Source organism: Orbicella franksi, chromosome 13 (genome assembly GCF_964199315.1).
Source record: "Orbicella franksi chromosome 13, jaOrbFran1.1, whole genome shotgun sequence".
NCBI lineage: Eukaryota > Metazoa > Cnidaria > Anthozoa > Scleractinia > Merulinidae > Orbicella > Orbicella franksi.
Genome location: NC_138157.1, coordinates 8,083,221 through 8,110,967, shown reverse-complemented (window position 1 = coordinate 8,110,967; position 27,747 = coordinate 8,083,221). Strand labels below are relative to the sequence as shown.

Here is a 27,747-nt window from a genome sequence, read left to right as displayed (position 1 = left end):
AAGTGTTCAAATCACATCAAAAGTTCTCATGATATCGGATTTGATTAATAATTAGCTTAATTCTTTTTTCTTCTTCTTTGCTTGTCTCTTTGCGTAATAATTGAACACATGAGCAACGCAACGTATAACCTTTCTGAGAGTTCTGTGTTTAGAGATTAACGCTCTCACCAACTCGGTATGCCTAAGGGTATTGACCTATAGACATTTATCTGCTACGACAACCCGGGTTTGAAACCCGGTCTTGGAATTGTGTGTTTTTCCTCATGTAAGTCTTCTCTAACTTTTCTAAGCTGAAGTAATGACAAAAATCCCAAACAAACAAACAAACAAACAAGACAAAACAAAATTAACATATAGGCAAGTATAGAAATATGCTTGTACTTTAAGAAAACGTCAAGATTCTTGGCAAAATCAACAATCATGCAATTCATAAGAATAATTGGCAAATTTGATGTTACAAAATACTGGAATCTCCTTGCAATGTTGTTTCTATAGCTGATCCTGTAACCTAGTGAACATCCCACGTGGTCTAGTGGTTAGGATTCGGCGCTCTCACCGCCGCAGCCCGGGTTCGATTCCCGGCGTGAGAATGTAAATACTTTTTTTCTTTTCGTTTTTGATTTGACTCCTGAAAAAAAATTTAAAAATAGATAAACAACCTTTATCTACCTTTGGTCAGTGTTTATAGCCAAAGGCTAGGGGGTTTCTCGTACTTAATAATTGTGTTCTTATGGCCAGACCTTGCATACGGCTAGCTCGCCTGAAATTTGAATTGATCAATCAGAATTCAACAGGTGAGAAAAACTTCACTGTCCTGACGTCAATGTAAGTTAACAGGAATGGCATTGAAATCAGGTAACTTTTCTCACTAGATACGGTTTTAAATATTCAGAAAAAGATATTTACAATTCCAAATATCATATCACATTGTGAAAAGTAAAAAAAAATCAAACATTTTGTGTCTCCAAGCTTCTAATCTGGCGCCAAAAATGGGTGTTCGGCGTTCGGCATGGCAACTCGCGCTCGCTCGCCGAGTTCGTCGAGTGTCGCCAGGTAGGATAATAGTTGTGTTATTTTGAACAAAATATGCTGTACCTCGAGAAATTAAACCCAGAATTCTCAAGTTAACTATTGGAAAGGGGCAAAAAGAACTTTAGTATCGTGTTTGTTTTTGTTAGTTGTGAAGAAAAAGGCTATTTTCGTGTCGTTTCGGTAGGACAGCTCAGTTTTGACTGCCGCTCGTACTGCGGGCGTAGCCGCCGTATGCACGGAACTTTTTCTCTTTTTTTTTCTTTTTCATTAAATGGGATATAGTTATTAATATGAACTAATGTTGAATAAATAAATGGGAAAATATCATCTCTTTGCAAATCCTGACAGTTTGCAAAAGTCTACGGAATATATTGTGCCATGAAGTTTCATTTTAGTGATCTGAATGCTGAACTTTGGTGTTTTTACAGCCAAATTTAGCCATGTAAATAAGGGGGTAGGGGTAGGGAGAGGGGTAGGAAAGCAGCAGGTTGTTAGGGAACGGGAGTGGCCAGGTAGATATGAGTTACCAGAAATGGTTAGAAGAATGTTGTATTGCGTAAACCCATATGCACATGTATTGAGGAGTATACGTACGCAAAGATATTTGGCGTATAAAATAGGAATGGCACAAATATTGAGGAGCAGTTTTGACGCCTCATTTCATACGAGTTCAAAACGTTTCTGTAGGTACAATGATTAATTAAAATACGTTGAATCGAGTCCATTTCGCGGAAAAAATGAAGCCGAATTAGAAAAAAAATCAGCCGAAAACCCTTTCCGCGAGTTTAAAGACTTAACGTGTCCACGTATCATAAAGATGGCTTCTACGCGAGAAACTCAATGTTCCTGTGTTAGACTGCCTAAAATATCCTCATGCTGATACTACGAGGTCAACCATTATTGACTGAAGCGGTAGAAACGTGGTATACTTCATCTGTTAAATTATGAGCCCCGCCAACAGGCAGAGCTTCCAAAAATTGGTCAATAGACTCATTCGAGTTGTTCTCCTCCACAGAAATCTTTAGTAAAAGGCGAAAGATTTGTGCGTGTTGAAGGAAACCCAGAGTTACTGTGGATTTTGGATACTAGGTGTTTTGTTGTACAAGATGCTACACAGCGTGTGGGACATAAATGTACTGAAGTCTGCAAATACGCATGCGCGTATTCAGCATGAGTAACAGCTAGTAAAGCAACAACTTTTCAGTACTGACAGTGTCACTATCTTAGTGAAGTCTTAAGCTCTTGAATGAACAGAATCTCCTCAATTCTGCAATCATAGAAAGTCAGTTTTGTCGGACGCTAGAATGTCAAAGTGATCCCATTTTATGTTGTGACCCACCAGTGGTTCTCACATGATCAGCAATGGCTAATGAATGGTCAATTTTAGCAGGGGCCTTGTAATTTTCCGTTTTCCTGTCAAGGAGTCTTCGTTTTGTTTTGCTCACGTCAGATAATTCATTAATTACAGCCCCAGAAACCGGCTTTATAGATGACTTTGGATTTCTGAGAGCGGTTGAAGTGAATTTTGTATGGAAAGTGAGATTTGATGCGGCATGTGTTCTGAAATATGATCTTGAGGTTGACAAAAGAGGAGATCTAGGGTGCGTCCCTTTGGGATGATCTGGACCAGGATCAGTGATCCAAGATCACTCGGATCATGGTGCATCAAAGGAACCGATGAATCCGTGACCAGAGTGGATTCGTAGGTTCCTTTGATGCACCATGATCCGAGTGATCTTGGATCACTGATCCGGATCCGGATCACCCTAAAGAAACGCACCCTTGATTTGGTTACTGTCAGGACATAAGTAGGGTGACAGGTTTAAGATATCTTTTTGGGGAACTGTAACTTGAACAGGGTTATTTGGCTTACTTCTATTCTTGTTCAATGGTCTTTAATACATCGTTAATGTTTAACGTGTTACGACCTTGCATCGAGGGTAACCAATTTGCAACGGGAGTTTTCTCAGATCGTTAATAGCGGCTTGCAACGGAGATAGTGAGGAGCAAATTCGGAAAATAAGGAGCAAAAAACTTCCTATATCGTTGCTCTCAGAAAAGATAAGGAATTTTTTTTTTTTGTTTTTTTTTTGGCTGCCAGATCAGCAATCACGCAGCTCAACAAATTGGGAAAATTGATGTTACAAAATACTGCAATCCCACGTGGTCCAGTGGTTAGGATTCGGCGCTCTCTCCGCCGCGGCCCGGGTTCTATTCCCGGCGTGGGAATGTAATCGTTATTTTCAACTATTTTCCTTTCGTTTTCGTTTCTTGTTTTCGATCAGTAAATAAACGACTTTTATTTACCTTCGGTAGTCAATGTTTATAACCAAAGGCTATTGGTGTCCTCTTACTTACTTGTGCACTTCATAGCCTGAATTTTAACAGAAAACGGGAAAATCAATAATGATATTCGCTAACATTAGCTGATTGTTGACTAACTAAATGGGAAAAGATCATCTCTTTTTTTGCAAATCCTGAAAATAGGAGAACATTTCGGCAAAACGTACGAAAAATATCATGCTTGAAGCATTTAATTTGGTAATCTGAAAGTTTTATTGATGTCTTTTGAGGGCCAAACTTAACCATGTAAACAATGGGGTGGGGGTAGGGAGAGGGGTAGGGAGGCAGCAGCGGGGTAGGTGAGGGTGGTGGCTAGATAGATAGGAGTTACAAGATTGAACAATGGTTACAGGAATGCTGCATTTAACGTACGTAAACCCAAATACACACGTAGTTCTGTATGTACTGGACTTTCTTAAAATATGCTCGTGCTGATAATGCTGATAGGTCAACCCTAACTAGTGGAAGCGGTCAGAGAAACGTCGTTTATTATATGGCTAGCTCCGTGAACGGGCAAGATAAACCAAACCTAGCGCTATAATTGACTCTCCGAGCGGGCAAGATGGCGCCATCATGCCCGCTCGGGACTACCTGCTGTCCCGCAAGGACAATTTCCTCGAAAGTCTTATACTAATAAATCCTTTATTGAACAAGCTTATTCGGTCAAGATGGCTGGATATTGGCCTCTTTCTCCGTCCGTCTCAGTCCAAAAACACGCTAAGGAACTTGGCCAATATCCAGCCATCTTGACCAAAAAAGTTTGGTCAATAACCGCGTATACACTTCATTTGTTAAGTTATGAGCTCTGCCAAGAGGCAGGGCGACGAAAAATTAGTCTAAAGACTCATTCGAGTTGTCCTCATCCTCGGAAATCTTTAGTAAAAGGCAACAGGAGTAGACTCAAGACGGGGACGCTTTATTGGAACACCTATAGTAGCAAGACCAGACGTCGATTCAGCCACAGAACACGACACACGAGAAGACAAGGAAGACTGAGACGTACTAAACGTCGATTCGGCCATCCGAACATCATACAACTGGCACCCTTTAAACAGGTACGCAGGCGCAGTGTTATGGCAAACAGTTTCGCATTTATCTTCACTTTATTTTGGAAAGCGTTTTGGAAAGTGTTTTGGAAAGTGTTTTGCAGTCATCGTCTTTATTCATAACATTGGCTACGATACAGTTTCTTCTAATAGGGCGGACTGAGTTGTTTTGGAATCGTAGACGCATTATAACGCCAATACGATTTATTGTGCATTGCGCCCATACGCGCTGGTAAATAGGCAAGTGTTTATCATTTCACATGTCTTTAATTTCGCTTGTGTCTTGAACTGTTCGCTGACATTGCTCCCACGAGAAAGGTTAAAGCTCGAGAAGTCAGCTTCACAATTTCTTTACGAAAGGCTGTTGAGCTTTATCAACTTCAAGTTAATATTGGCTCAGTATAGACGCGTGGAGGACAACCCTTACGTACAGTTTCCATACAGTGATCATAGCACTAATAACCGTCTAAAAAGCACTACTAATACAGAACAAAGCTAAAGCACAACTCAACGCATGTTGTGGAACACATACTCGACAATTGTTTTGTTATCACGAGGAGACTAACTAGTAAATTAAATGGACTGAGATTTTCAATCGAATCCCGTGTCAAACATGCTCTTAATGTATCTTGAGTGCTTGGTAGGCGCCGTCAGCCAATTGTTAGCGATCCATTTCTCTCCTCTGATGACGTCACACCCGCCGTGCAATGTACGACGGTCCACGGACCCAAGCAGACCGCTGTCGGGGTCAATAAAGTTGTTATACCACATGATGGCGGTGCCTTTCTTTGGTGGCAGAATAAGATCGGCCGAACGGCAATTCATACTCAGATTGATCTCATCCGTTCTTTCAATTTCCTAAAAATATTATAAAGTAATAAAAAGACTTCGTTATGTTCTCTAAGTGAACATCAAACTGGCCAGGTTAGAACACCTCCGAGGGGATCAGAATTTCATGGACCAACACGATGTCTTAAGATTATCATTCAAGTTGATTTTTATCTCATTTGATAATCGGGCCAAAATGTTAACTACTTGTTTTACTATAACTTGGCCAACTCTCAACTGACTTGACACTACATGTAGTTACGCTCTATTCCCAATCAAATAAATGATTAGTTTCCATTCAAAGAATTTTCAGGGTTTTTTTCCTCCATTAAATAGTGCAGGACATAAAACTGATATGTAATGACCGTGTGTATTGTTATTGTTTAGTTTTCATAGTTTGCTGCAGCTGCGGTTTTGACTTTTTGTCTTGTATTGAACCAGTTTGTTTCTAGACCAAGGCGCCAAGCAACATTTCTCAGCAAATATCTTGACAACTAAACAACTACTGTGAACTTCTTTGCCTAATTAACTACTCACTGACGCTTTGAATCCAAAAGAAAAGCAGAAAAAAAGCAAATTCCCACGCCGGGTATCGAACCCGGGCCGCGGCGGTGAGAGCGCCAAATCCTAACCACTAGACTACGTGGGATGTACACAGATGTGGTAAGAGTTTTGGTTACTGGTCAGTCATCTCGTCCTGCATTGATCAGTAACTAACTGGTGTGCAAACTTGCAAGCTCAGTTCACTTCATTACAATTCACTGGGGTTAATTACTTACTTCTGGAGTGATTGTAGTGTTATCTGCCATCAAAAAGGCTGTCTGCCCTCCTTCTTCTACATTGTTAAGGAAATACAGGATCGTTATAAATCTGAAAAAAAGATAGAAAAAAAAAAACAGATGAAAGCATTAAACAGATGAAAGAATTATGAAATGCATCAATGTACATGTATAGAGAGAGTTCAAGCATAAACATGAAGAGACAAAAGGTGATGGGTCATACTGCCCTTTTATGGAGACTTCTAGTCTCTTTTCTCTTCAAGATGTAGTTTCTGACTTGAAAACTGGTCATAGCTTTTTCAATATTTTAGTAACAGCTGACGAAATTTGCCACTGTGTCTGAAAGTAAATTAACAAGAAACGCCACTGGACAGAGCCCGGTTTGAAAATGGTTCAGTAGTCATAAAGAAATGGCTGCTGAAGCATGTCCCTTGTCTTTGGTGTTAACTGCAGTATTTCAAGTTATGCCTTTTGTAATATGGGGACTACGCATGGCTTTAATAAATAACCAACCTGCAGACTCTGCAGTCGGATGCTCTGAGATAATTCTGATGACAGCAAGGAACATTAGGGTCTTTGATGGTAGAATCCATGTGTGCATGGAAATGGCCGAACTTTTCGTACTTAACAACCTAGAAAACATAGTTCGTTGTTATACCTCCCAACTCAAATACAATTTCCGATAGGTGGAGAACGTGTCACGTGCCGTGGGTCAAAACTCACTGACACCCTAAGGGGAGCAAAACTCACTAACTCCCTAGGGAGATAATGACTTGAATTTTCGACTCGCACATGATTAGGTCGTGCACCTTGAAACCGAGGCAAATTTGTTTTGCCTCCGGCTTCAAGCAAAGAATTGTTTCGCAGTTTTTACTATATTTGAGTTGAGAGGTATAACAAAACACTTAATGACTGGCCCCACGGCAAACGGTGAGTTTTGTTTTCCCTCGACCTTAATGTTCCCCGAGGCGAAGGCGAGGGGAACTTAGCATACACGTCGAGTGGAAACAAACTCTCTGTTTCCCTTGGGGCCAGTAATTAAGTGCTTATTATACGTGTCAATAGTCTTTTATAGTGCAACATTTTTATAATGTTTGCGCCTTATCAGTGCATCAAAGCCGTTCTGTGCCTACAAAATGTGTCAATTTTTTTTTTCAGTAACTAGACCTGTCAATCATACATTTGAAATTTTCGTAACTGTTGATTGACTCTAAGGCGGAAACCTGGTTAAGATAGGATTCCCACGTGGTCTAGTGGTTAGGATTCGGCGCTTTCACCGCCGCTGCCCGGGTTCAATTCCCGGCGTGGGAAAGTCTCTTTTTTTCTTTTCTTGAAGGGTCCTTCCAAATCAGTTTTAACTGTTTAATTACCTAAACTTATGTACAACTTAAGATAGTTCGATTATTGCGATTGGTGGACACTGATTATACGACCTAAATATATCCGATCTGTAGGTTTTTGTTCACTGAATTTTCGGTTGCATCTGTGCACGTTCATCAGGGTGAAAAATGGATGTAAGCTACGTTATAAGAAATATCCACTTTACACTCTGATGAAGTTGGACAGATGACACCGAATATTTAGTGAAAAAAAAAAAAAGTCTACAGATCGCAAACATTTAAATCAAATTACAACTAAAGAGAGACATGCTTCCGTAACAACCCTTAAAAAACCGCAACGAACAAATTTGATGAAAATGAAAAAGTGTTTCCCGAAAATGGGTTTTTTTCTTCTCCTTTCTTTAATGTTTTGCCGAGAACACGTCCTATCCCTTGGATCGCACAATCTGTTCTAAGCAAGCCGGACCTTAAATTCTTGTTTATTCAAACGAGCAATCCTACGTGGTCTAGTGTTAGGATTCGGCGCTCTCACCGCCGCGGCCCGGGTTCGATTCCCGGCTTGGGAAGCGATTAAAAAGCTGTTAAATCAAAATCTAAAGTCGTTTTTATTTTCTTTTACTCTGAAAATTATGGCTTCGATAAGTTGTTCTCTCGCAGATTTATTCATTAAGACAGTACGTGTCTTTTGCACGAATTCAACACATCACATTTACAGGTACGTGTATAGCAAGTGCGTGCGCATTACTAAATTAAATCTTTGACCTGCATTGGTTCTCCACCCTGAACTATTTTTCTCGGCAGCTTGGTTAACTTAAGGATCCTGTAAAACAAAAAAGTTTGGTTTTAAGTCGCAATATAACATGCGGCATTTTCTGATCTGCAACTTGTCTCGCAGTCAGTTGCAAGCTGGAAAAACGTTGCAAATTATGGCAGCTGCGCTTATCTACGGGACATCGCGCTCTAGTTACTTTATTATTATTATATATTTATTATTATTGTTATTTGGGAGAAATAACCTTTCGTGGAGCCGTCTCAAAACAGGGTCAGCGGTTTTGTCCTGTGGTAGCCAGGCCTGTTGACTAAAACGGAATCTGTGGCGTGGACTATTGTTTTTCAAGAAATCCATGTACCGGAGAATCTTCTTAATATTCATGTTAAATGACTGCATTGTTAATCTCCCTGAAATGAAAATAACAGTTGTTTTTCTGATAACTATTCAACTGCAGACAGCCAGGTAGTCAGTTGACATAAAAAGAAAGGAAAAGAATAGAAAGTTTGCCTTAGCTAATCAGATCGATATACCCCTATTTTCTATAGCCCAATTGGATGTTTGAGTATACATTGTAAAATTAAGACAATCGACCGTGATATGTACTTACCTTTTGTGAGTTCATTATTAACCTGTAGGCGTTCAAACCTAAAAAGTAGATCGAAAATGAAAACATCTCTTATAATATTAGGAACATTAAAGCGCTTTATACTTACTAGCTACATTTTTCAAAACAAAATTAAAAAGAAGAAAAAAATGGTCGATTAATTTGTAAAATAACGCTTAATTACAAATCCAGAAATGTTACGAAGTTGATTACAAAGTGGAAAGACTTATCCATTTGTCTTACATGTCGTGCAGATCATCCTCATCCAGATGAAGCTGCTTGTGTTTCTGAGCAAACGTCTTCACCTTCCACAATTAATAAAAGACGTCAGCAAGTTTATTTGGTTAGTTTAGACCTAACTTTTAAGATATAGGTCAGATCTTAAATTAAGTTTAATGGGTTTTCAATACTCCACGTTCGATATATCAATATTCTAACGTGGCTCTGAGCCTTTCAGCACAAACCCGTATAGTTGGTGTTGGTTCCTTTCTATTCAAGTCTCTTTTGGGAATTGAGGGACAAAAGAAACTTTAAAAGCTTACAATTTTGACCCAAAAGCCTCGGAACCATGTTAGAATGTTGATATACCGAACGTGGCCTATTTGGACAGGTCCGTAGCTAGTAACAGGCAAACAGAGGCACCTGCCTCAGTCAGTGTTTTTTTCTTTGTTTGGCTTTTTTTTTTTTTGGTCGTGTTTGTTGTTTTTGCAATCATAAACAGTCTTAATACCAAGGAAGATAATTAAACCAAGGATATTGCCTCAGTCATTATTTAGCTCTCATTAACCGAGCAGGAGGTCTGTATGCATGGGGGAATCTTGACCGAGGTCGTGAGTACAGACCGAACGCAGTGAGGTCTGTACACACGACCGAGGTCAAGATTCTCCCATACAGACCGACTTAGCTCGGTTAATAAGATGTTTATTATATGGCAAAAAAGAAAACTTTAATTCGTTTAATGTAACTGGTTTGCTGACATTTTGCTAGCGAACGGCGATAAGCTTAACTTAAACCTGCCGAAATTTGCTCGTCCTCTTTACTTGTTTTTTTGTCATCAGGCTTTTTGGCACTTCCATAAATGATTGAGAAGAAAATAAAAGAAAATGTTGAACATTTTTGTATTTTAGTTTGCTACTTTTTCAACGCAAAATGAAACCGGTCTACAGATGCCGGTCTAGATGGGAAAATCTAGACCGTGGTCAATATCGATTTCAGCCAATCAAATTCGTGAATTCGGTAGTTCCCAGTCCTTGTGAGACACAGCCATATAATAATGTTTTTTTCTGGCTACGGCCCTGTTTGAATTATATATTAAAATTGAAATTATTAATACTGTTTTTCGTGATGATTACTCATGCGAACATTTCAAAGCCATTTCGCTGGGACTTGATCATGATAACATGTCAAAAGAAAATAATGAAAAATAGTGCTCGGTTACGTTTAAACCGTATTTTTTTTTTTGTTCATGTTCCAAACAAAATACATCAAAAAGCCTAGAAGGTCAGTTCTGTTCTCTACGTGCCCATAACTAGTATCTAGGATGAAATCAATCTGATGAGAGCTGGAACATGTAATCTTTTAGTTTAATGATGATATTTCTCACTGAAAACTCTTTAACACGCCTACTTGTCATGTTAAAAGATACCTCTTGAGCATTGATAAAGCCATCCCTATTGTCATCCCAAGCGTCAAAGTTTTCAGCAAATGATGTTTCTTGTGGGAGGGTCCAATTTCTGTCTGAAAAAAGTTTTGCTTAGTTACTGTTTGGACTGAACATGACTGTCACCAGGAGCCTGCTGTCACCTAATGAATGAATAATTGACTGACTGACTTGTAATAGCGCCTCGCCCTCTTGCTCCACTTCCAGCAGGTTTGTGCGAAGTTGGGTGGAAATGATGTTCGATCTTGATTTTAAACTGGAAATCGATCGTAATTTTAGTCAGGAAATCCCGTGTTCCCTGTTTCCCGCTCTTTCAGTGACGACTTAAGAGGCCCTGCACCTAAGAAACGACCGATGATTTCCGGCTAAAAAATAAAATCGGCCTATTTTTATCTCCCAAGTAGAGGTTACCGAATACTATTTAAAAATGAATTTCTTTTGTTTCAGTTTCGCTTTAAACCAAAAATATCGAGCCGCAAAGTTTTTCCGTCTGAAAGCAGCAAAATAAGGCCGAAAATAAGCCCCCGCATAAAACTGTTTAGAAATTACTATCGCAACGCAAAATAATGAGAAAACTACACAGTGTTGAAGAAAAAGGCCTTTTAATGCAATATCATTCGATAAACATCAAAAAACTGCCGAAGCGATTAACAAATAAAGTTTCAAATATTGCATACTAAATTAGATGGAGCGTTGGAGCTGATTTTAAAATAATTATTTCTCAAAAGTTCAACGCTTTTGAAAGCAATCACAGTGATGAATGAGACATTGGAGGGATACAAATCACGTTTCTGGAAAAATGTTTTTCGGCCAAAGTATATTGACCTTGTACAAAGCGTTCAAAGTTACCGTTTTTACCGTTATCCTGCTACTTCGGCGAAACGCTTCTCTCTTGCCAATACGGCCGTGGATGGCGTGGTAAACGCCACTTTAAACCTTGCTAGGCATTCAGAGACTATCCTGAGTAGAAGGATGTAGAATTGAAAGAGAAAGGAAGATGAAAAATACGCAGAAAAAGAAAATAACTCGAAATTACCATCTGCTAACGAAAGTTGAATCTGGAAAATGTCGTCGCGTGACAGCGGCCAATGACGTCATTTGTCACGTAAAGGTCGCAAGAGCGTGGGAAAACGAGTCTGCAATGTCCTTCGGGTGGTCAGCGGCTAGAGATCCAGTCGTGACCCATAACTCAGATCACGCTGCGGCCAAAACGGTGTGGCGGTTGGGGAAGTTTTTCTTTTTGAGTGACCATCATTTGTGAAAAATAACATAACATTGTTCCACTAAACGTTTTCTAGCCGGGAAAAATTGTTTTCCTGTTTGTGCATTCGTTTGGATTCCACCGCTATTGGTACAAATGACGTCAATGGCCGCTGTCACGCGACGACATTTTCCAGATTCAACTTTCGTTAGCAGATGGTAATTTCGAGTTATTTTCTTTTTGTGTGTATTTTTCATCTTCCTTTCTCTTTTAATTCTACTTCCTTCTACTTAGGACGGTCTTTGAATGCCTAGCAAGGTTTAAAGTGGGGTTTACCACGCTATCCACGGCCGTATTGGCAAAAGAGAAGTGTTTCGCCGAAGTAGCAGGATAACGGTAAAAACGGTAACTTTGAACGCTTTGTACAAGGTCAATATACTTTGGCCGAAAAACATTTTTCCAGAAACGTGATTTGTATCCCTCCAATGTCTCATTCATCACTGTGATTGCTTTCAAAAGCGTTGAACTTTTGAGAAATAATTATTTTAAAATCAGCTCCAACGCTCCATCTAATTTAGTATGCAATATTTGAAACTTTATTTGTTAATCGCTTCGGCAGTTTTTTGATGTTTATCGAATGATATTGCATTAAAAGGCCTTTTTCTTCAACACTGTGTAGTTTTCTCATTATTTTGCGTTGCGATAGTAATTTCTAAACAGTTTTTTGCGGGGGCTTATTTTCGGCCTGATTTTGCTGCTTTCAGACGGAAAAACTTTGCGGCTCGATATTTTTGGTTTAAAGCGAAACTGAAACAAAACAAATACATTTTTAAATAGTATTCGGTAACCTCTACTTGAGAGATAAAAATAGGCCGATTTTATTTTTTAGCCGGAAATCATCGGTCGTTTCTTAGGCGCAGGGCCTCTTAAGGGAAAGCGCCAGTGGTTTCCCGCTCTTTCAGTGATGACTGAATAGAAAGCGGCAGTGGAAAAGACCCCTTGTATCGCACGTCTTTCAGCTGAATGCAATTACTAATCAGTTCAGTGGAATATCAATAAAGCAAACGACAAGGTGCAAAAAAAGTTAAAATTTTAACGCATCCTCACCGGCTATCGCCAAGACCGCATCTAAGTCTGCCTCGTAGTTGAAAAAACCTGACGTACTTGTTTGAAGTCCGCTTTCTTTAGCTAGTGAGATGATGTGATCACACTCCTCATCTGATAAGAACTCAGGAATTTCTTAAATTTAAGTAACAGTAAAAAAAGCATGAAGGAGATTTCTAACGGAATTCAAAGTGCCACCGTAACAAATATAGAATTAGAAAGTCTCTAACCCATCATCACAAAAGCTCGAAGACAGTTGAACCTCCGCGAACGGAAACGTTACGCGGAAAAATGATCGAGTTCCTTCAACCTCGTTCCCAGGGTCTCTTATCTTCCCACCCTCCCGGAGAGAGAGAGGAGACAGCTAGAAGATGAGAGACCCTGGAAATGAGGTTGCCAGACACTTCGTCGTGGTCGCCACACAAACCCCTCATTTTTAATCTGTCTTTTACGGACACCTCTCCGCTCTAAGACACTTTACATGACGTCAAGAGACCCTCTTATGTGAGGCGCTGGTTCAAACATTCTGAATCATTTCGAAAGAACTAACTCCCATTTATCCAATATACCAAAATTGAACAAAATTATCAAAAGACTAGTCTTATTAGATTTATTTTTCCTACTACATTTATATGCGCTTCAAATAACAGCTAATTTGGTTCGAGCCATATTAGTTAAAGCGTCAAAGCACTCAGAATCAGAAAAAAAGAGATGCACCTTTGTTGTAATTCCACTCAGCGTTAGTCGACTAGAACAAATACTTTGCTGTAGATTCGTAGAGGGTGCATGGTTAAAATGAACACCGTATTTAAAGTTTCCGATGGATTTAAGCTGGATAGATTCATATAGCTGACATGAAGACGTTTCCAAAACAGCAGAGCTACGTTCATAGCAATGCTACAATATAAAAGACGACATACAGAGCAATGAAAAATAAAACAAATGCATGCCATACCGAGTATTAAAGGTTTCATCGCTCGTGTTATGAGCTTGACTTTCTTCTTTCCGTCACCGACCTCCATCCACTGCACGTGTCCTGTCTGAGCAGAACGTTGAGATTAAAAATACTGCAAGTAATAAATTATTTTGAATAAATAGTGTTAATTATGACTAAGTATCTTAGCTCATACAAGCCGTACGTTCGCCTTGCACACAAAGATGAATGATCAAGATTGGCTGAATTGTTGAAGATAGAAAAAGCTTTGATTACGTTTTAATGCCAGCTCAGGTCAATCGATGTTGCGCAAAAACGGTCAGCTTGTTTCCATAAAAAAGGAAACATTACGCCTGGCTCTCATATGCCGCCGACATACCTGGGCCTGGGACACCGTGACGGCATATGTGCACATTTAGCGCCGAATCATAATCTATCCCAGACCTTGACCGCCGGCTTGCCTGCGAAGTTGAGCTGAATTCAACTTCACAGGCAAGCCGGCGGTTGTCGGCGATTAAAATATTTTATGTGAACATTATATCATCCGCGGACGCAACGTACTTCAGTAAGAAGATTCGATCCATATTTAAAGGTAAAATGATTAAAAATAGCGCAATTCGGTTTGCACTTCGTGCAAATTTGAACACGTCGGCGATTCATCGCAGATGCGCCTACGGACCCACAGGGACAGATCAACGAACGTTATCAGTTGCAACTGGCGACTTCGTCGCAGGTGGGTCGGCGGGATGTGAGAACCAGGCTTAAGAGAACTAGTGTATTCGTCCCACTCTTTGTGTGTTCTTTTTACGCGGGTTTTTGCGGGTAATTGTGGTTGTAAGACCCTGAAAAAGAAAAGTTTGAAATCAATAAATGCCGTGAAAAGTTAGTCTGTGTACATCCGCCTCTTCCGCTCAAAAAAAATCGGAGAGAGGCGGAGGGGGCGGACGTAGTACGCAGGCTACGAAAAATATACAAAATAAAAGAAGGGAAAATAACAATTCCACTGAGTCTCTTGAGCCACCAGCAAGCTTCTAATAATAATAATGGCCGCTTTCTAATGTTTAAAAATTTCTAACGATTTGAAAATTACACCTAAGGAACAGTCGGTAGCCGGTTTAAATGGAATTGGTCGATAACGCAGTTCCAGTTTCGGCTGTACATTTAGCTTTGACAGTTACATCTTACCTTAAATCCCTCCAAACGGACGAGCTTAAACTCGGTTCCTAGCTTCTCGTGGCAAGAATCGCTTGGTTCTGAGCACGTGTTTTCAATTTCGTCTCCATCAAAGCATGGCTTTATAAATTTCTTGGAAGTACTACCGTGACGACCAGTGGTACAATTCCATGGCTTTAAAATCAAAACGAAAAGGAGTAAGGTAAAATCTAGAAGTCTCATTTTCACTCCATAAGAAGCAACTTTCTATGTGAGAGCCATAATTAAAAAAAAAAGAAAGAAAAACAGCTTCTACAGCGATCAGAATTAATTATTTATCGAGTGTAGCAATTTTGCTGCCGGTGTAGATTTTCATGGTGGCTTTATTGATTTATGATCAGTAACCGCAGTTCGAGAAATCGCATGCTCAATAAATACCCAGCGTGAAATTAAACTGCCAGAAATGTGAGGGTCAGAGGAGTGTTGAGGTCTTGCACCAGGTTTTAAACTGAAGAGAATATTTCTTGAGGATTTTCCCGTTTGTTTGTTTGTTTGTTTTGTATTATTATTGAGTATTTTCTTTTGTATCTCTGGGTCTCGGTAATTTTACAGTCACACGATTCCCGGAAATTTTATCTTCCGTTAAAGTTGCTTCCTGTCTTTTCCCCGAAATAACAGTTTTGCTCATTTTATGCAGCCCAGTTGTGTCCGATAGTACAGTGCAGATGAATATATTGGTAGTTAACTTCTAGGAAGAAGATTGAACGCAGCGACGTAACAGTAAGGTAAACTTGTTTGATCTTTCTGATTGTTGCCTATCTTATTTCCATTTCCACGATAGCGAAACGATTACGAAATTAAAGGCCCGCGAAAAAAAGTTATGAACTTAACTGCGATGACCATCTTGTCTTCATATCTTTCTCCGCAGTTCAAATATCATCTACGGGTATATTATTAAAGAACTCACAAAGTGACCAGCTCCCAGTTGGCTTCATAGCTCACTTGGCAGAGCACTGCACCGGTATCGCAGAGGTCATGGGCTGGTTCGAATCCCGTTCAAGCCGGAATTTTTTTCAAGCTTTAATTTCACAGTTGCTTAAGTTGTCAATCAATCATGTCTTCATATCTTTTTGGGCAGTAGTTCAAATATATGATCTTTCATATATTCACTTGTAAAAAAAAATTATACCAAAAATTAAGGACACAAAGTTAAATCTCCCGGCGTAAAACCCTTTATATCTCAACGTCACCTTAGATAATTATGTAGCGTTTTTATACTTGCGCGTTGTTTCTCTCGAGCGATATATTCCTCGCAATTATACGACATGCAAAATTCATAACGTAAATGTTTACCTTTGAAGTAAGACGTTGCGCTTCGTCGGAAACGAGTATGCCAGCATTTCATTTCGTCCAATATCATTGTAAAATAGGTTTGTCCAAAAAGACTAAAATAAATTATCTGTGGGTATGACTCTGAGACTATTTGTTTGTTGATTGGGATCAATATTTGAAAAGCATCGCGAAATTCAATTTCTTTAAGCAGTCTCGCCAAAATTTGCCGCTTCCAATTCCATTTTTTTTAAAATCAAGTTTACGTAAGTTAAAATAAGGTATATGTAGAAATGAGTGGGCGGGTACATTTGAATTCAAATTTTTTTCCATCTTCTGAATTTGTCCTTTGTTGTATTGAGCAGAAATGGCCATGGATCATGAATAAATGAAAAGAAGAAGAAGAAGAAGAAGAAGAAGATTACAATCCCATTTTCATTTTCTTTTAAATCCAATATTTGCTTATTGAAAGGAAGATACTTCGTACCACGCCTGCGCTCAACGCGATCCCGCCGCGAGAATTGCTTTTTGGGAGTGATTTTGATTGGCTATTAACAAGTCATGGCAATCATTGTCACTCAACCATAGAAAGTGAGCGGAGAGCATTCATGTGAAAATACAAACAAAAGGTACATATAGAGCCAAAGAAAATTCGCCAGATGCGAGGTTAACATGGCCAGATCAATCGCAATGAATGTTGCAGTGCATCTGGCTTTTAGAGAAATGTTTATCAACGAAGGACTCGAAGGTATGTGTTAATATCAGGCACATGTAATTCCAAAATGCGCGGCTTAAAACACTTGAAAGGCCGGCCATATGCTTCGGGCCAAGCTTTTCTTCACAAAGCATAAATAATCTTTAAAATAAACATGTTAGTTTTGCATACGTTCTTCTACAACCCTCAGCTCTATTTTGATTTGATCGCACATAAATAATAATAATAATAATAATAATAATAACAATAATAATATTAATAAAGGAATAACAACAAATATCGCGTGTTTTGTTGTTACTAACGAATAATATATCTAAAGCTCAATAAGCACCATAAAAAAGCGATCCCTTGAATTTTGACAATTAAAATTGGCTCCATTTGTCTTTTCTACCGACATAGTACACTTATTTATAATAGATGAACACGCAATTTAAAACTTAATGCATGAACCAGTGCGATTTCCCTTTTATTTATCACATTAGTTTCGCTTTTTCTCTGGACATCGCAAATCAGTATCGGTCGTTATCCGCAACTTTGGCTTTCAGATGAACTCAACAAGCTTCGAATGCTTTTTCCTTAAAGTTTATTGGGAACAGAGACATGATGTCACAGCAAGCATCTTGTCGTGTGTTATTACTACACTGTTCTCGCTGAGCGCAATACTGGAAAATGGCATCGTCATGCTTGTAATTTGCAAAACACGACAACTTCATTCGCCATCTTTTACGCTGCTATTTTGTTTGGCGGTCTCAGATCTTCTTGACGGAATGGTTGTTCAGCCATGCTTCGTTGCTTACAAAGTAGCGAAGCTTCTAGATCATTTCAGCCGGTATTGCAAACTGAGGATGATTCAGTTCTTTTGCGGATGGATAACTTCTGGAGTTTCTTTCTTAACCCTGATCGGAGTCTGCATCGGTCGACTTCTCGCTTTAACCCTGCATCTGCGGTACAGCAGTCTGATCACAGTGCCACGGGTGATAATGGTTATAGTAGGAGTTTGGATCGTTTGTTCTGCTCGCCATCATAAAGTTTTGGTTTGACAAATGGGTAATTTTTCCAGGTATCTTAGCAGGGCCGAACCTTCTATTGATTGCGTTTTGCACAAGTAAAATATTCCAAATAACTCTTAAGCATCAACGCCAAATAAACGCGCAAACCAAACAATGATTAACTTACAAAACAACACTGTTACCGTACTTAAATGCAAAAAATCAGCCGTAACAGTTCTCTACGCTTACGGTTTGCTGCTGGTTTTTTATCTCCCGTTCTTAGTAGCTATGGTTATTGAAGCCATCAATGGTCCCGCGCGCTCAGTAAGAATGGCTTATGAACACGCTACAATGGCTGTGTTAATAAACTCCTCAATCAAACCCTATTATATACTGCTGGAGAATTAAACTAGTGCGATCCGCATTATAGGATGGTCTTGTACATGTTCTTGTTGGATTCATAATTCGTTTCCTTTGAAAAGCTATTAAAACCACATGAATCTAACCTGTTTCAAAACCTGTGACAAAGATTTTTGTCCCACGCCACCTGCGCAAAAAAGTACAACAAAGATAATGATTGTCATATAAAGATGATGGTAGGCCTGTAAATGGAACACAAGACCTTTCTCAGTTACCTCACATGTGACAGTCGTACGTAATCGTCCCATCTAACATCATGTACTCTTGAATTATGCATATGAATCTGCAAGGATTGAGCCCGGACCGCGGCGTTGAGAGTACATAATTCTAACAATAAGACCACGTGAGATTTTGCTTCTTTAGACCAAAATAGAGTCAGGATTTGCACTAAGTAAACCAATAAAGAGCACTAACAATTTCAATTTCAAGTCGGCCCTCTAATTTTAAAAGTGCCAGTAAATAGAAGATCGATAGATCGACAACACGGTCCGTAACACAACTTAATGACCTCTAATAAGCGAGACTTCAGAAACGCGAGTACAAAACACGAGGGAAGCTAAAAGGAACGAATTACGTACTCATGCAGCAGAAGTACAGCTGGCCAGCTCTGGTGTTCCTTCCTTTCTCTTGTTCCTTAAAGTTCTAAAGTGATTGGGACAAAATATCAAAGGACGTTTTAACCACTAACAGAAGCGACTATAGCAGAGTCATCAAAGCAAACTGGGCGGTGACGTATCCGTAAAGATGTGCGAGAAGGACGAGATGTATCAGGGTGACTAATATCAGCGACACAGGAATCTCCTTATGGATCAGGGATGGCTGGAGAGGTGGACGGGTCCTTGTTGCTAGAGGTAAGTTCATCATTGCACGGAACTTCCTGGGTTAAATTCCTCGTGTAGATTTTACGCTTGTTATGGCGCGAGAAGTCAGGGTATGTAACGATTGCTGAGGTGAGTTTCAGCACCTGATCAATCTGCATTTGTATTTGAAGCGCGTTGGTGACAGTTGTCTCCACTTTGTAGGATGTACTACGGAATTGGAAGCCAACAAATTAAACTTTCTTCGGAGAACGATATGAACACATGATTGTTCATTGCAGTTATGCAGAAAATTAACTTAAGCAGTTTTGAAATAAAGCCTGAAAGAAAAAAACAAAACAAAACAAAACAAAAAAACAGGCTACTCAAGTGGTGTGTATAACTGCGATGGTTAATCATCTCTTCCAAACGTTCTAATCTTGCAAAAAAAAACCCTTGATAATGCCACAACTAGGACGCGGTCACGGGCTTAGGTGTTGGTCTGGTCACAGTGTATGTGAGATCATTAACAGAGATTTTTACCTGCTGGACGACTCTAACTTTGCAACTGGTGCCTTGGACTTCTCAATGTGCGGGTGATTGGCCAGGCGTTGCTCATGCTGACCTAAGATGATTTCTTTGTCCTGTAGGGAAATTTGGTGGTTGGTGAATATTGTATCTCAAGGCAAGGGTCCGTCAAGAGAACGCATTTTGAAGCGAAGGAAGATGAGAGCTTCACCAAGAATGTGATGGCGCTCGTCCTCCGGCAGACTTGTGGGTGTCAGCGAAGTGCCGGACTCCCGTAGTACAAGCGCGAGCTGTACTGTCTGGAGCGATTAATGATGTCTGTAGCGAAGAATACCCCGACAGTATCGGATGGGGGGCAAGAGGACGGCTATACCCCTACATTTGAAGTTGGGTGTAAGGTTTACGTTTAGTGTTGCAGCTTGGGGTATGCGACAAAGATCAGATCTGACAGCATGGCAGCATGGCAGCATGGTGCTACTTTGCGGCTAGCGAGATTGGAAGGCAGGATTACTGACCCGGAAAAATACCCGACTGATGTTTCATATCGACCGACGGTGGAGAGGAATCGAACATAGACTTGTGAGCCTTTCGTATGCGTGCATGCAGGGCTTACTGTCTGTCAGGATGCAGACCTTTTGGTGAGACTTGATCAGATATGTGCTTAAGTGTTTGGCGTCTGAAGCGATAGCCTGGGCGTCTATTTCGCAAGGTGGTCACTTTGCCTGTGACTATCGCAATTTTGCACTAAACTGACCCCTACTAAACGCAGCGTAGTAGTGAAAATCCATACCTGGTCGTCTGGTTTGGGCAGTGTAATGGTGCGAGCAGTAGCCAAGTTCTTATGAGGCATTGCAGAATGTAGTATAGATCGACTATTTGGATTCGCAGAAGAGCTTCATCTGACCCACGGTGTCGCGCTCGGAACAATCATGCCGACAACACGATGTGCGTGTGCGCTCGCCTGTTAAGCACAAGAGTTCCAAAACCAGCCTAGGATATTGTGGGGGGTTGATAACAGTCTTTAAAACAGAGAGGCAGAGATCATATTTGTGGAGGGCTTGTACATGAACCTAGAGAAGATCTAGTGCGGTGTTCCCTCCACAGATGCAGGTCATCGGCAATTCAGGAGAAAGTTGAAATTAGCTCTGTTATCTGTGAAAAGTAGATTGTTGCGGGGTCAAGGTGTATATTCGATTCGGAGGAGGACGAGGTATGAACTCGTGGCTGCTGCGGGTGAATGAAAAGCATGTCTCATCGAGGACTTGAGGTAGGGACGAGCACCTACTATGGTAAACCGATTGAAAAATAGGTGTGACACAGCAGTTACGTCGCTGGGTGCCTGTGTGGTGGATCATGTTACCAATGGTACCGCTATCGATGGTCATCCCTACCGGCTGGTGAGCGTGAAACACGTCTAAATACCACGATGGCCGAGTATATATACGGAAGACCCTAACTCTAAAATGTTCAACTTACATACATACTATTACATATTACATATGTGCATAAATAAAATGTCTTTACTCAGCTTAAACAGCTTGACAAACCATATGCTCCCGTCAAAGTTGTCTTTTCACAAGGCATAAACAATCTGACAATGTTTTCACACATTGTTTTTACAATCCTCCGCTCTGAATTTGCTCCTACATAAGACATAACAATAACAGAGCTTGAACTAGAAATATCGCGTGTTTTCTCTTGAATAACTCGTACAGTATTTCTTTAGTTAAGGACAATAGAGGACATGCCTTGAAATTTGACAGCTTAAATTGGCTCGATTTCTCTTTCTCTGACATAATATACTCTTTATAACAGATGAACATACAGACGAAACTTGGATTCAAGAACGATTTCCATTTTGTTCATATCAGTCTCGACCATTCTCGCAGTAACTGGAGATCGGGAATCAGCTTCCCACAACCTAAGATTTACCATGAACGTGACAGACTTAAAATGTTTTTTCTTGGAGGTTTATTGGGAGCAAACAGGACGTGATGTTACAGGAAGCATTTTGTCGTGTGTTGTAACTGCACTGTTCACGCTCACTGCAATACTGGGAAATTGCATCGTTATGCTTGTAATTTGCAAAACTCGAGAACTTCATTCACCATCTTTTACGCTGCTATTTTGTTTGGCATCTTCAGATCTGCTTGTTGGATTGGTTGTTCAGCCATGCTTCGTTGCTTACAAGTTAGCAGAGCTTTTAGAGAATTTCAGCGCTTATTGTAAACTGAGGATGGTTCAGTTCTTTTGCGGATGGATAACTTCTGGAGTTTCTTTCTTAACCCTGAGCGGAGTCTGCATCGATCGACTTCTCGCTTTAACCCTGCATCTGCGGTACAGCAATCTGATCACAGTGCCACGGGTGGTAATGGTTATAGTAGGAGTTTGGATCGTTTGTTCTGCTGGGACCATCATAAAGTTTTGGTTTGACAAATGGGTTATTCTTCCAAGTATAGCAGCAATGGCAACTCTTCTAACAATTGCGTTTTGCACAAGTAAAATATTCCAGATTGCTCTTAAGCACCAACGTCAAATAAATACGCGAAACCAAACAATGGCTAACTTACAACACAACACAGTTGAGGTGCTCAAATGCAAAAAATCAGTCATAACAGTACTCTACGTTTATGGCTTGTTGTTGGCTTTTTATCTTCCTTTCATAGTGGTTATGGTTCTTGAAACAATAAAAGGTACCACGCGGTCAGTAGGAACGGCTTGCGAGTACGCCACAATAGTTGTGTTAATAAACTCCTCAATAAACCCTATTATATACTGCTGGAGAATTAAGCTAGTGCGATCCGCAGTCAAACAATATCTGAAAAGGCTGTTTTTCTGTAATAAAAGTTAGCTCTCCTTGACTGCAAAGGTGCAAAATAGTTTGAGCTGTAACATGATGGCACAAGTTTTCGTTGTACTTCTTCCTTGTTGCACGAAGGGAAATTTTGGCTTCATCATGCATAATCTAAACGACTGGAATATTCGGATTTTTTATTTTATTCATAATGTGGTACAGAAAGTACATTTTCCACTCTCTTTGTTAATATTTTTTTGTTTGCTGTGCCATGACAGATGTTTTAGTATTGTTTATTTTATGTTGACAGGGAGTTACATGTTATAGAGTTTTCTTAATCATAAACGTATCTCAAACATCGGGACTCCATTTTAACAACATTATTATAGGATGGTCTGATACACTTTTTTTTTCTTTTCTTTTTTTCTCTGAAAGGTAGCTATCAAAACACATTTGATCTGACCTTTTACAAAGATTTTCGTCCCCACCAACCTGTGCATAAAACGTACAACAACGTCATGACTCTCATAAAAATGATCGTGGGCGTATATGACAAGGCCTTTCTCAGTTACCTCACATGTGACAGTCATAGGTAATCGTCTCATCTTATACATAATGCATGTATTCCTATATTATCGATGTGTGCATAAATGAAAAATTAAACTGCAGGGTCGAGCTCAGTTGGACTGCGGCGGTGACAGGGTTCAATAGTCATTTTCACGGTTAGTTTTTCTCATTTACAATGTAATCAAGCATGTAATCCTGCAACGTGGATGCGAAGCAATTTTAGGCTTCAGCTACAAAATAGCCCGAAAATGCTTTACATACATGCTATATTATATTGCAATTTAACTGCCGTATTAACTCGATTAAACGCCGCGGCGTTTAGTAAATTTTTCGTTAATCGAGTGCGGAGTTTATTCGAGGGCGGCGTTTATTTAAAATCCAAATTATTTCTTGCAAACAATAGTATGGTAGGAGCATTGAAAGAGCATTGAAAGAGCAATGAAGTATACTCCGAGCTGAAATAAACATAGTTATCGATAAAAGCAAATCTACAAAGCTTGTTTAAGTTGAAATACCATATGTTGCTCTCGTGTTTTGATTATATTCCTTTGAGCTTCTAATGTACTGATATTCGAAGACATTGTTACAATTAAGGAAAATAAATTTCTTAAGCTTCCTGACCAAACTTGATTATTACTGCGTTTGCTTTTTGATTTTAATATTCGAATAAACGCCCCATCACGCGTTTATTCAAGCGCGGCGTTTGTTAATACCTCTGCTCCAAAATGCGGCGTTTATTCGAGGGCGGCGTTTAATCGAGTAAATACGCTAAGCAAAGTTTGACCGTAAAGGGCTATTCTAACCACCAGGCAACGTGAAATTTTATTTCGTCAGCCCGAACTAGTTTTAATTTGCACTAAATTTAAACCAATTCAGCGCACGTAACTAACAGTTTTGACCTAGTGCCTCCGGATTTTAACTGATCGAGTGACGCATTTTCTGTTAAAAAATACGGTGCGCGTGGCAATAGACCATGTGCACGATACTTACCGCAAAGTTTTTCATAAATATTGCTATGCAAATTAAATATGACGACATTATCTGCCAATAGTTAGGTATCTCTGCGAAAATGACATTTCAGAGCAATATGATAATAGTGATGCCAACAGAAGTGTTCCCCTACATCCATATCCCTTCGCCTGTTGTTCTTTTCTTTTTTTTATTTCTATTTTTATTTTCGTTTTTTCTTAAAACATCGCCGAGATTATGTTTTTCAAGCGGGGTGTACACAAAATAATTCGTACTGCCTAAATCGCCCCATTCTGTTTTCCCGTTTGAACATCCTTCCTAATCTGTTCCATAACCTTGAAATTACAAGGGACCATATGGTTTTTGCAAAGAATACAAATGGAACGGGAGAAAAATGCAGAGCGTGGCTCGAACCAGACCGGGTGGTAAGGAAAGAAGTCCTGGTGACGAGGTTGTCAAAAGGACACTTGTGATCTGCTGTAGTAACGTTCCGTGGGAGCCAATGCAGCCACCATATATTTGCAGTACTCAGAATAAATATAAGGAAACTTGTCTTACTATTATTGGATGCCAATATTGGAATGACATTCATATATTTATATACGTAATTAGCCGACCAGAAAACTACGTAAAAAGCCACTTTACCGGTTTTATTTTGCTCAGTATTAACAAGAGTAACATAAACCATTTATTTACTATGGGTTTACTCTTTCCCCTCGTACACTAGTTTTCTTTTTATCCTGAAACACGGGATCTAATTAAAAGCCATATAATTAGTTTACTTCATTTTGCATTTTGCACTTTCCTTTAACTACATCTTATTTTAACAAAACTGCATTGAAATCGTCAATCATCAAATAAAAAAAAATATTAATACAGATACTCACAATTGTAAGGTCCCTAAAACAACTATGAGTACCAAAGACAACTGACAGTTCTCGCGTGAGTTGGGTATTGTAAAATCTCTTCGCGATCGTGTGACAAAGCAGGCTGAAGACACTTCAATTGAAAGACTATAAATATAGCTATCTATCGATGGCATGGGATGATTCCCAGAATAATTGAAAGGCCGAATGAATAAAGTACCCAGACAGATCAGCATGTCCCAGCATGATGAATATTCTACAGGAAATTTTGTTTTCATGGCAGCTGGTGTATTTTGTTCAGTCACAGCTAGAAAGTCTAGAAAGCGATACTGGAGCCCAGACATCAAGCTTCCTAGGAACCTTGCGTGTAACAAAGGGCAAGATTGAGAAAGATCGGAATTTAAGAATAATATTGTAATTGTCGAGTGTCTTTTCAGTTTTTTCTTAACAAATTCTTAACAGCTCGCCGTATCTCACTAATTCTCCAGCAGTACACAAGTGGATTTAAGAAGGAGTTGATAAAAACGGCAGTTCCCGCGTATTCATAGGCGATTTTCACATCTAGTGAGTATCCAGTTAAGGAGTCCACAAGCATTGTCACAAAGAAAGGAAGATAGAAAAACATGAACAAACCATAAACAAAAAGTACAGTCACAGCAGATTTCCTACACTTCAACGCCGTTACTGTGTTAATCTGAATACTCTGCTGTTGTTGGCTTATCAGGCGCTGATGTGTGCGAACGATTTGAAATATCTTCAAAGTGCTCAGGGTTGTTACAACACAGGTTGAAAGAAATAAAACAGTAGGAAAAATAATCCACTTGCTTATCCAGAATCGCAACGCAACCACCGTTATAGATGCGATCCAAAGAACAGAAACAGTTCGCACTATTCTGTCGACAGTAACAACCGTGTTGTATCGTAGATGCAGGGTTAGGGCGAGAAGTCGGTCGACGGAGATCCTGCTTAGAGTTGCCAAAGACATACCAGACGTTATGTAGCCAGATATCGTCTGAACGATTCGGAATGTGCAGTACACATTAAAGTTATCTGAAAGTTCGGCAATATTGTAAATCACGAAACATGGCTGACAAATCAGTCCCACGAGAAGATCCGAAGCAGAAAGGCAAAACAGAAGGGTGACAGACGGTGAATGAAGTTCATGTTTCTTCCAGATGACATGTAAAATAACCATGTTCCCAGTAGAGGTGAATAGAGAAAACACTACATTGAGAGTACATGTCAGAATGATTGCGATGAAGGTGTCTTTTGTCTGGTCCAAGTTTACGTTCAAAAAGAAGCAGTTTAGATGACTTACATTGGTGCTGTTCATGTTGGAAGATAAGAAATATTGTGCGCTATGATTTTTAAAGTTGTATAGCAGTTGAAATATGCCTTACGGTATATGTAATATACACCTGCGACGTTCAACACTAAAAATAATTGAGTTTGGTGATTGATTACCAAGACGGTGGGAGCAGTCTTTGGTGCTTCAAAGTTGTTTGCATATGAAAACTCAAGTGCTCTCAAAGAAGTCTATGGAAGTATTAAAAACATCACCCGAAGTGAAAAGACCAATCACATCCCATTATTTTTTCAACTTTGAAATGAGTCATTTGCAGTACTAGAGTCAACTGCGCCTGGTTAGTAATATGTTGCACATACTACACCAAAACCGGCTCTTATTAGACCTTTATATTTGAGCATAGAGTTAATTATTTCGAAATGAAGTTCTTGTTCGGCTAAAATGCAAAATTATGAAAGCTTGATTTTATACAGTATTCACATATCCCAACGTAATTTCAGATCCTAGCAAAATAATTTACTGCGAAGTTCAAGGAGCGAAAAAAGGTGTTTCCCTTTTAATTAAAAGCCACTCACGAAACCAAATAACACGTTCAAACAAAATAATACCCCTGTCAAAAATGTCGTGTTGTGGTCTTCGTCTCCAAAAAGCAAAGAAAGCTGGGTAATACAAAAGATGTGGCAATACAATCAGCATATTTATCCATATAGTGATCGGTGACTAGTCACTCTGTTGACCCTTTTCAAAAATGGCTGCCAATTATAAATCCTTTTGTAAGTACTAAAATTAGCCTGACTAACCTCGTTTTTGAGTTGATAATTCAAAAGAATGTTTACTCCCAAACGGGTTTAGTGAGGCAAATTTAAATACATACAAAATAATTTAAAATTGACAGCCATTTATGAAACGGCTCTGTAAGAGAGTTACAAAAATCATTTAGTATGACTGGAAACACAGACTGAACTCCTCATTGTTTTCAAGGGATGCAAAATCGTAGAACTTATTTAAGATCCCTACAGTGATTACAACTTGCACTGGATATTAAATAAAATGAAATTATATAACCTGAAAAATATATACACAAAACATAGATTTTCAACAATTAAAAAATGGCAACAAAAGTTGCCGTAAAACGGAAAAACTAGTAAACCAGACAGAAATATGTTTAAGATGGTTAGATGTAAATTTCGTCCTTTTTTTTGGAAAAAATGCCTCGGGATCCAGATTAACTTGGTCCTTCCAATGAATGCTACACAAAACAACACACAGCCGCAAAACGTTAGCTCAAGTGACCAGGGAAGGAATTTACATAAATCATCATTTGCATTCAGATGCTTTATGAATAATGACTTAAAAGTTTGAGAGAGCAGGTTCTACTATAGAACTAATAGACACTAGTGTGGAAACGTGGCATTCTCTCATTCTCGCTGATATCTTGAAGATGACTACATGATTTGTTTTTCTGCTACCCTCTTTAAATAAAGTCTTTACTTACTTACTTACTTACTTACTTACTTACTTACTTACTTTATTGCAGTTCAACGAGATCTAGATTTTTATCAGAAATCTGGGTTATATACCAATATTCAGCCCTAGTTTGTTTCTCCCTCGACCACAACTATCTATTGTTACATAACTGTCGGTGATCAACATACGTAGCGATTGCTCTCAC

The 27,747-nt window shown here is 39.4% G+C and overlaps 2 protein-coding genes and 6 non-coding genes across 9 annotated transcripts; 4 read left to right on the top strand and 4 right to left on the bottom strand.

The window, feature by feature from the left end:
- Positions 1 to 518: 518 nt before the first annotated feature.
- On the top strand, positions 519 to 590 carry Trnae-cuc (transfer RNA glutamic acid (anticodon CUC)). Its single transcript has one exon. It is a non-coding gene; the product is annotated as a tRNA-Glu (tRNA).
- On the bottom strand, positions 553 to 15,382 carry LOC145465154 (transmembrane prolyl 4-hydroxylase-like). 2 transcript variants are annotated; one of them, XM_081448926.1, is made up of 11 exons: positions 14,829 to 15,382; positions 13,665 to 13,749; positions 12,713 to 12,844; positions 10,390 to 10,481; positions 8,988 to 9,049; positions 8,748 to 8,785; positions 8,385 to 8,547; positions 8,131 to 8,188; positions 6,542 to 6,660; positions 6,029 to 6,119; positions 553 to 5,279 (listed from the first exon to the last, which is right to left on the bottom strand). In XM_081448926.1, exons 1-11 carry the CDS (start codon positions 15,036 to 15,038, stop codon positions 5,013 to 5,015), a joined length of 1,317 nt encoding a protein of 438 aa, XP_081305052.1. In that variant the 5' UTR covers positions 15,039 to 15,382; the 3' UTR covers positions 553 to 5,012. The 2 variants fall into 2 exon arrangements, with proteins under 2 accessions (XP_081305052.1, XP_081305053.1); XM_081448927.1 differs by lacking the exon at positions 12,713 to 12,844.
- LOC145466869 (U5 spliceosomal RNA) lies at positions 1,980 to 2,101 on the bottom strand. The gene has a single exon (XR_014041999.1). It is a non-coding gene; the product is annotated as a U5 spliceosomal RNA (small nuclear RNA).
- Trnae-cuc (transfer RNA glutamic acid (anticodon CUC)) lies at positions 3,190 to 3,261 on the top strand. Its single transcript has one exon. It is a non-coding gene; the product is annotated as a tRNA-Glu (tRNA).
- On the bottom strand, positions 5,827 to 5,898 carry Trnae-cuc (transfer RNA glutamic acid (anticodon CUC)). Its single transcript has one exon. It is a non-coding gene; the product is annotated as a tRNA-Glu (tRNA).
- On the top strand, positions 7,268 to 7,339 carry Trnae-uuc (transfer RNA glutamic acid (anticodon UUC)). Its single transcript has one exon. It is a non-coding gene; the product is annotated as a tRNA-Glu (tRNA).
- Trnae-cuc (transfer RNA glutamic acid (anticodon CUC)) lies at positions 7,864 to 7,934 on the top strand. Its single transcript has one exon. It is a non-coding gene; the product is annotated as a tRNA-Glu (tRNA).
- Positions 15,383 to 25,202: 9,820 nt separating the features above from the next.
- LOC145466418 (melanocyte-stimulating hormone receptor-like) lies at positions 25,203 to 26,165 on the bottom strand. Its single transcript, XM_081450133.1, has one exon. The coding sequence runs from the start codon at positions 26,100 to 26,102 to the stop codon at positions 25,203 to 25,205; it is 900 nt and encodes a 299-aa protein (XP_081306259.1). The 5' UTR covers positions 26,103 to 26,165.
- Between the last annotated feature and the right edge of the window lie 1,582 nt (positions 26,166 to 27,747).

Bases quoted from the DNA above. Each gene is read 5' to 3' on its own strand.
- LOC145466418 (XM_081450133.1), bottom strand. From the start codon at position 26,102: ATGAACAGCACCAATGTAAGTCATCTAAACTGCTTCTTTTTGAACGTA.
- LOC145465154 (XM_081448926.1), bottom strand. From the start codon at position 15,038: ATGAGACTTCTAGATTTTACCTTACTCCTTTTCGTTTTGATTTTAAAG. The intron at 13,750-14,828 runs GTAAGATGTAAC...CGTTCTGCTCAG, and splicing joins TCCGTTTGGAGGGATTTAAG to ACAGGACACGTGCAGTGGAT. The intron at 5,280-6,028 runs GTAAGTAATTAA...TAATATTTTTAG, and splicing joins ACACTACAATCACTCCAGAA to GAAATTGAAAGAACGGATGA.